The following is a 9,337-nucleotide window of genomic DNA, read 5'->3' on the forward strand; positions in this document are numbered from 1 at the left end:
TCTCTCCCACCCTGCAACCCTTAAACTTTTAGATTAGACATCTCAACCTTTTACCAACCGTGATCATTCCATCCCCTTTCTAAACCTTGCAAACTTTATCTAAACCATACACAAGAATGGACATGCATGCAAGTATGCTATGGTTCAGGCACGAACATGCGCACATCCTCATGACCACGCGATGAGACAAAGCCGTTTATCTTGGTCAATGGCCATCGACAAGTATCGAACCTGTGACTTGCTCTATCAGAGACCTTACCACTAGCCCATTCGATGATTTGTTGCATAGTTCTCGTTTTCATTACATTCTATAATGGAACTCTGGTCGATCTCGTGATCGACGCCACGCATTTAATCTTTTTGTGGCGTTCCTCCACTGTCAATCAGCATTTTGTCCCTTGTCATCACTTGGGTCCGAGGATACACAAAGAGACACGTCTCTCTACACACACGCACACACACATGGACACACACAGTGGAGCTTACAATTCAAGCTTTTTATCATCCTGTCTTTGCTTGGCAATCTGAAGGCAAGGAATGTTATGGTGAAGCTCTACCTGACCTGGGCACCGGCTCTACCTAACTACTAGCCCATTCGGCGGTTTGTTGTTGTAAAGTTCAAATCTGGTGATCGACGCCACACGTGTGGTGTTCCTCCACCGTCGATTGCCATGCGCAGCATGTGCAATTGCACACATCGAGGAGAGACACGTGTCTGTAGACACACGCACACACATGGGCAGCTTACAAGTAAAGTTGTTCTGCGACTTTTTGTAATTCTGTACATTTCTCTGCTCGGCTTGTCCTCTGTTGTCCTTGTTGTCCTTTGAAGAATTCTCAACAGAATTCTCTACAGATGCTCGGCACCTTGCCTGCACACAATTCACTCGAACGAGCTCTTTCTCCGGCGAAGGAAAGCCTCTCAGATTTGCTTTCGTAGTGGATCTTCTCTTTCTGCGATGAAGAAATTTCCGCAACTGACACTCGGAATCGCCAGTGCCGAGAGAAGGTGGTTGTTGCCTCTCTTCGCCAGCTCGCTCATCTCTTTAACCCTCCTCTTGGCCGTAACTGTCAGCCTCGGGATTTCTCAGCGAGCTAAGTCATCTTTATATCAGCTCGTAGCTCTCCAACAAGGTGATCAACGCCTCCAGTACTCTGTGGACGCAGACACGGTTCAATTTGCCGATACCGTCGTTCCTGCGCCCCCCAGATTAGCTTACCTCATCACTGGAACAAAAGGCGATGGCGAAAGAATGAAGCGGTTGCTGCAAGCGGTCTACCATCCGAGAAACGTTTACATACTGCATCTGGATCTGGAGGCAGAGCCGAAGGAAAGAATTGACCTCGCAAAGTATGTCAAACTGCATCGAACATTTACCGAAGTAAGGAACGTCGATGTTATAGGGAAGGCTAACCTGATCACTTACAAAGGTCCGACCATGACAGCATGTACGTTGCACGCCGCAGCAATTTTGCTGAGGAAAGGACAAGAGTGGGACTGGTTCATAAACCTTAGTGCATCCGATTATCCCTTAGTAACCCAAGACGGTACGTTCCTTGTCCACTGTTCATCTATTTCGCAGGTGCTATTTTATTTCGTGCATTTGATTATCGGTTACTGATATGAGAAGGAACATTCCTTGAAAACGACGAGGTATTTGAATGTCTAGGCCATTCGTTATTGAAGTTATGGATGGACACAAAAATGAGGCAGAGCGATGTGGGGATACTTAGCCAAATCTATTGTCTCTTTAAGGTCTGAAATCATGTCTTCCTATGGTTCTTTTTGCGCATGGATCAAACACATCCTAACAGATCATTGTGATGGAATCAGATTTGCTTCATGTTTTTTCATACCTGCCAAGAGACCTCAACTTTATCGAGCACACTAGTGACATTGGCTGGAAGGAGTACGTGACGTTTTTGCTTTCAATCCAATTGAGCTTGGCAATTTTTGCTGACACAAATGATGGCTGTGACAGTTGATTGATTGTTCTTTGTGCTGCTGCAGATTTCAGAGGGCTAAGCCTATGATTGTAGACCCTGGCCTGTATCTGTCAAAGAAGACTGACATATTCTGGACTACCGAGCTGCGGCCAGTACCTGATGCATTTAAACTGTTTCTAGGTATTTAACTTTAAAGTATATGTGGTAGTAAATCACATTACCGATTGGACGACTTGTAGGCTAGCCTGACAGACTTGAGAAGCTGGGTCCTGGAAGATTGTTGCCCAGCTGTTTGGTTAATTTGACTGACTGAATGTTGCTGATTGATGATGCTATACTTCGTTAGGATGCCACCTTGAACCCCATTACGGAAGCATGTTTCTTTCTTTTGCCTAACAATGCAGGAAATCCATTGTCTGGATTATATGCCGCACATGGGTCGTGTAGAAAATTAGTTCGGGGGTACAGTGAACCATATTCACAAATAAGCCACTCCTCATCGGTAAAGACTTGTGCAAGATTGTGGAGACACAAAAAAAAAAAAAAAACAGGTGTAAGGAAGATTCAAGAGTGGGAAACAAAGGATGGGCAAGCAATGCCCATCATTGCAAGCAATATGAAGTCTTGACTGATCAATGACATTGTGAGTGCAAAGAGTGTGGCTGAAGCTTGCAAGACACTTAAGACAACTTTGAGGTGAGCAATACAAGTAGCATGTTGCAGCTCTAAAGTCAAGTCCATTTGTTGAGGATGCAACAAGGAGATTCACACTCAGCTCATCGCCCCAGTCCTTGAGCTAGGTGCCTAGTCTATTTGTGGAAGATAGTTCTTGTAACAGTGAGCTTACCTACGTATCATACCACATGAGCTCATTCATAGCTAGAAGCTTAACCACTCAAGGCCCATTCAGGTCTACACTTGAAAGAGAAGAAAGAAAAAAAGAAAGAACGTTTATTAGAGTCTTCGAAAGACCGATGGGTCTATGAGACTGAGAAACCTGTTACAACAAGTTGAAAGGGTGGAGCTACTAAAACGAGAGAGAATGCTATCCAAGATCCCTGAACAATGAGTCCTCTGCTACATCTATAAGTAGGCTCTAATTGTAAAGCAAGGATTAACCTACAAATAGCCCGCTATTCTCATGCATTTCTTAAAGTAAGGATACTTTTCAAGAAAATCCTCCCTAGGAAACTAGACCTCATGCATGCTATGTTGGAATAGTAGGGTCAATGCTCCACCTATGAGGAGGACAAAGGGGCTTGGCACCTTGCATTGGCTTTGGTGTAGAATAGGTGTCATTGCTCCGCCCTTGCCTCGCTGTTGCCTCCTCTCCGCCGTTCCGCCCCCGCCTCTACCCCTGCTCCTCTTCGTCTCCTCTCCGCCATCCCTTGCCTCCGCCTCCTCTCCGCCCTTCGCCTCTGCCTCCTCTCCGCTTTCACCTCGCCTTCGCTCCCCAACTCCACCTCCTTCTCCCTCCCCGCCTCCACTTCACCGCATCCTTCCCGCCTTCACCCCCCTCTTTGTCTCCACCTCTGTTTCAGCTCCTGCCTCCATCTCCGCTCCTTTCTGCCTCCTCTGCCTCCTCCCCAACATGCACTGCAGTCTTCATTGCCTCAGCCTAAAAACCACCAGAAAGACTTGCATTGGAAAGCATGCATTGCAACCTTTCTTGAATGGTACGGTTCATCTTTTTTGCAACTGGATTTTGCTCTGGAGTATGAGGGGATGTGAGCTCCCTCTTAATCCCACGTGTATCACAGAAATGCTGAAAGTCATGAGAGAGATACTCTCCACCATTGTCAGTCTGTAGGCATTTAAGCATTCTACCTGATTGATTCTCAACCAAGGCTAGCCATTTCTGAAATACCTGGAACACATCAGTCTTCCGAGCTATAGCATAAGCCCACACTTTCCTAGTTGCATCATCAATGAATGTCACATAGTATTCAGCCCCGCCTAATGACCGTGTAGGCATGGGACCACATACGTCTGAATGCACCAAATCAAGCATTTCAAACTCTTTCTTTCCCCTTCTTTTATGGGCTGATTTAGTCTGCTTCCCATAGAGACAGTGCTCACAAAATTCAAAATCAGAGAAACTCAAATGTGGTACATAACCCAAACGGCATAAGAGTTTCATTCCATTCTGGCTCATGTGCCCCAATCTGCAATGCCACAAAGAAGTGCTTGGCTGCTCGGTTATTGCAACAACATGATCAAATACCATGGGCCATTGCTGAGGATGAACACTTTGATCACACGAAGAACAATATCCTCAATCAGCTCTTGCTCCATCAATTCAACTTGTCTCCAGTCCTCTGCAACTTCATATAGCAATCACAGGATTGCCTTCTACAGAGAGGGGATGAGACAGCATCTTTGTTGTGGTGGATAGAATGACAAAACAGGCCCATGTCATATCCACTAAGACCCGGTATTCAGCATCATAGGTTACTTGGCAATTCATTGAGTATGTCTTTTAGCATCATGGTTTCCCTTAGGAAATTGTCAGTGACAGAGATGCAAAATTTATGGGTCACTTGCGGCAGGATTATTTACAGCAGTGGTAACTTTACTTAACCTAGCATGGCCCTGAGACTGATGGATAGTCGGAAAAGGTGAACAAATGGGTGGAGGAATATTTGAGGCGATTTTGCGATGATACTTAGAAGTCTTGGGATAAATGGTTGGCACTTGCTGAATTTTGTTACAACAGTACCAAGCATCTCTCCATTGGCATGAGCCCGTTTGGGGCAATGTAGGGATGCAAGGTCGGAATGCCTTCTTCAATTGCTGACATGGCTATGAAAAATCAAGCACGGAATGACTTGGAGAGGATGGATGCCCCTCTGCACTTGGCAAAAAAGAATATGCAGGATGCCCAAGCCAAGCAGAAGAAATATACGGATGAGAAGAAATATACGGATGAACACGAGATATTTGTCATTCAGAGTGGGAGATTATGTGCATCTGCGTCTCCATAAGAACCGTTATGTCTCGCTGAAAGGTAATACCAACACAAAGCAGCTTGCTCATAGCTATTACGGTCCTTACAGGTGTTAGATATCAATGCTCCACTCTCGTGTAACTACGCGGGAACCAGCTAACTCTACTTGTAAGCCCCCCATATGAGGAGAATGCATTTGAGTAGCTCGGTTATCCGGTAGGTCTTGGTTTGGACACTAGATGGGGGCCATGTGTGGCCTGATGGTTGGACGGCTTCAGATAGAGTTGGCACATTGCCAACTAGGCTACATGCAAGTGCGGGAAGGCATCCCATGACTGACCGCACTGAGGGTAGACGGAGCATTTTTCGGGGCAGCCCACTCTCGGGTTGCGGGACCCATTTGGAGCCCCAGATGATCCCGGATGGCTCTGGGCCGAACGGATAACGTAGGTTAGTTGCTCTATTGTGCGCCACGGTTCTAACGTGTGGTCGGTGGCCTATTTTGGGACCAACCTCCAGTCGGCCGTTTTGGGCCGATTGGGTCGGTCTCCCAATTGGGTCTAACCGACTACGACTGGTGGCTATATAAGAGCAAGCCCGTGAAGCCCATATTCATCACTGGCTACAGCAACCCTGATTTCTTAGCATCCAGTCTCCGTCCTCTACTATTTCCAGCATGCCATTGAAGCTTCTCACATAGGAGCGCACGGCTGGGAGGCAGCGCCATCTATTGTATCAGTTTTACAGTAATCAAATTTTTGATTCTCCATACTATCTGCTTTTCTCTCTTGCATACGAGATCCTGTTATCTGTTGAGCACAGACGTTGTATCGTTTTCTTACAACAGGATCATCCGCAAGGATTGGAGAGGTAGCATATGAGTTGGAGCTACCCATTTTCTCCAAGATCCATGATGTTTTCCATGTGTCTTTGCTGAAACCACACATGGGCCACCTATGGATAAGGAGGGCCACATCCTCTATGTTCCAGAGCGCATCGTGGGTTTCAGAGATCAAGTACTCCGCAACAAGGTCTACATAGAGTATCTTATCAAATGGCGGGGACTCCCTGGGGATGAAAATTCATGGCAGCCAGAAAGCATTGTCCAGGACCACCCTTATCTCCTACCAGGCTGATTAGTAGTTGCTGTTGTTGTACTCTTGTGAAATTTTGAGGGCAAAATTCTATGGAAAGGGATGGTTGTAATGAAGGGGAAAAAAGGGGCAATCTAGAGGACCTTTAGAGGCCTCTTAGGTGGGAAATAATGAGGGACTATTTAAGTCCCCAGCCACCCCTATTTCTGTACCTTTTGACGTGACATCTAATCCTATCTACTTCCACCTCCTTCCTCCTACGTGCTGCCTACACTTTCTCTCCCAATCTCTCTCTCTCTCTTCCTCTCACCCCCTTTTCTCTCTCTTCCTCTCCCTCTACCCCTTTTCCCTCCTATTGCTCTCTCCTCTTTCCTCTCCCCTCCCATCTTCCCCCTTTCCTGCTATCTCTGGCTCTTCTCCAATTCGGCCCCTACCTCCTTCATTGCACAATGGAACCAAGCAAGTTGTAAAGAGGTTGAAAGTGTTCACCCTTGAGTTTGCAATGCTAAGTCAAATGCAACAATCAAGGCATTAATACTGTTTGACTTTGAATTAGTCAATGAAATTGCCCCATGGCCCGTTTCACACTTCTCTTGTAACGGTCTCTTCTTCTTTGTCAATACTCAAGCAACAGTCGCTTGTTTGTTTATATAGTGAGTCCTATCTCTGTTTGAGTAATTTCTGGATTAACCAGGGTCCGGGAATTGACCATGGGAATAAGCTTTCCTAGAGGAATATTTTTTCTTCCCTTGCCTCACCCTCAAGGTCCAATGAAAGAATGAACAAAAAAATTGTGGAGACTCAGATACCACCATTGATGATGTAGACAGTTATGGTTTCTTAACTGGCAATACAATTTAATGTGCTCTTTTAGATATATGCATGGATGCTGTTTCATAATCCTGTGCATATGTAGTTTGATCATCATGGATTGGAGAGACAGATAGATTAACATCTTTTGGTGATTCTTGACAATACTCTGACCTAAAAATGTCTTGAATTTTTTGAATTGTGGGTTTTTTTCGGGGGAGGGTGGCTCAGAATGAATGCTAGCTTTTTATTTCTGGAATTACCTTTTTTTCTCAAAAAGTGATTGAGTCTTGTTGGTGCTTCAGGTTCAGCATGGGTGGTATTGACAAGAAAGCTCATTGAGTTTTGTATCTTTGGTTGGGATAACCTCCCCAGGACAGTTTTCATGTATTTTGCAAATTTTGTTTCTTCTCCTGAAGGTTATTTTCACACTGTGGTCTGCAACAAGAGAGAGTTTCAAAATACTACAGTTAATCATGACTTACACTACATTGCTTGGGATAACCCACCCAAGCAACATCCTTTGTCCTTGGGCCTGAAAGATTTTGATAATATGAACAACAGCGGTGCTCCTTTTGCAAGGAAGTTTGAGAAGAATGATCCAGTTCTAGATAAGATTGACAGGGAACTACTCCTCCGTGGTGGCGAATATTTCTCTCCTGGAGCTTGGTGCATTGGAAGCAATAAGGCAGGGAAAGATCCGTGTGCAGAGAAAGGGGATCCTTATGTGCTGAGACCTGGGCCTGGAGCCAAGAGATTTGAGGGCTTGGTGCTGAAACTTCTGGCTCCTGAATCTTTCCGACCAAATCAGTGCAGATGGAGTTAGTTGTTGTGAAGGCGCCACACATACATCGGATGGTGGGTGTTTGGTGTCTCAGGTTTTACAGGGCCGCATTTTTGTACACTCCTATGATGGAATGTGATCCAAATAGTGCTACCAGCCTGTCTTATTCTAGATTTGTGGAGCATTTGATTCTGAAATGAGCGTTTATGGTCTCCATCAGTATAACTGTGCAAATGAGCTTAATTGGATACTCTATCACCAACAGCCTGTTTACACGCCCACACTTACAGTAGAGAATAATCAGGAAGCTTCTTTGAAATCGTGATTTTTGGAACACAGCTATTCACCTTCCCATTCAGTCTTACAACTGGGAAGATACGTTTGTCTGCTACCCATCTAATGGGCTATGAGACAGTGATGGAAGGTATTGTAGGGCTTGCCACAGCCCTTGAAGAGACATTGTCTGATGTTCAGGTGTACTCAATTCACTCAGTGTTGTAACATAGTAGCTATAAATGGCTCAAATCAGGATACCCCTGCAGTCCTCTTTTCTTTGAAGAGCTAGGAAGAGCTTCAGAGTCTTTATGCTGAGACATACAACATTTTAGCTATTGAATCAGAGGTGACAGATCTGGAGTTAAACAGTATATATTCTATGTTTGAGGGTGCCCTACTGTCTAAGCCCCTTTCAGAGATCACTCTGTCCTGAATTTCTTAAATTTATTTGTGAATTCGTAAAAAATTCCCCCCTGTACTAAGAAATAAGTATTCGTCTCAAGAATGTGGAATCAGAAAGTGGCAAGCCACTTGCTAACAAAAAATGTGGATAGCAAGAGAGACCACAAAGAGAGAGCATTGTACAACCTATGACTTTTTATCGTTATCCACAATGAATATGTACACAGCCTTAATAGGATTAGGGGTCACTCGTGCTAATCTAGGATTAGCCACTGATTACAATTAACCCATATGAGTATGTTAGCATAAAATAAATGCACTAGTAAGTGTTGATTATAAACATCCCTTCTCAATGCTCATTTGGAATGGAGCCCTCCCAAGTATTGGAACCTGTCATTATGTTTAGCCTTTGTGAAGATGTCTTTGATTTCATCCTAAAGATATCACAAACATTAGATCAATTGCCTCTAAAAGCTGTCCTCACTACAAGGCCTAAACTTTTGCTATCATGACGACCTTTGTAACTAACAAGAACATAAGGGTAGCTTTGCTCACTTACAAGGAAATAAGGGTAGCTTTGCTTACTAAGTTAGTTTTATTTTATTTCTGCTACTTTACTCTTAGTTGTGTTTCATGTTTCTTACAAACCCCCTTCTTCTCCTCCTGTTTTGTCACCCTTTTTTGAAAGTTTAATATGTAAGTGGGGATATATTGTGTGTTATGAGGGGTGGTGGGTGGGTGCGATGTGTGTGTGTGTGTAGATTCCCTTTACCCCCCAAAGAAAAGTGCGTAGAATCCTAATCGCCTCTCTTATTTTCTTTGGTTGAAAGGTATCTGCCATGTCGATAGTGTGCTATATGGTCATCTCTTTTCCTGCAGTGGTCAGAAAGTTTGCTTTGGGCCAGCATTATAGGCCTACATGGCATTTATTGGCTTTATCATCATGCCAATCATATCTGGTATATGGCACGCAACAGATTGTAGCACATTTGGGCTCCCAAAGTCCCCCATCAACAAAGTTTTTCTTGGCGGATTATGCTTGGGGTTCTCCCTTTTGGACAGATTTTAGCTCGTTCT

The 9,337-nt window shown here is 44.5% G+C and overlaps 1 protein-coding gene across 1 annotated transcript; it reads left to right on the forward strand.

Annotated features, from left to right (window-relative positions):
- Positions 1-821: 821 nt before the first annotated feature.
- On the forward strand, positions 822-8,454 carry LOC147891156 (beta-glucuronosyltransferase GlcAT14B-like). The gene is made up of 4 exons (XM_087389230.1): positions 822-1,548; positions 1,835-1,910; positions 2,012-2,127; positions 7,104-8,454. The coding sequence occupies exons 1-4, from the start codon at positions 960-962 to the stop codon at positions 7,622-7,624; spliced, it is 1,302 nt and encodes a 433-aa protein (XP_087245356.1). The 5' UTR covers positions 822-959; the 3' UTR covers positions 7,625-8,454.
- The last annotated feature ends 883 nt before the right edge of the window (positions 8,455-9,337 follow it).

This window comes from Dipteris shenzhenensis, chromosome 18, assembly GCF_047967505.1.
Source record: "Dipteris shenzhenensis isolate YYH24624 ecotype China chromosome 18, Dip_SZ_1.0, whole genome shotgun sequence".
Classification (NCBI taxonomy): Eukaryota; Viridiplantae; Streptophyta; class Polypodiopsida; order Gleicheniales; family Dipteridaceae; genus Dipteris; species Dipteris shenzhenensis.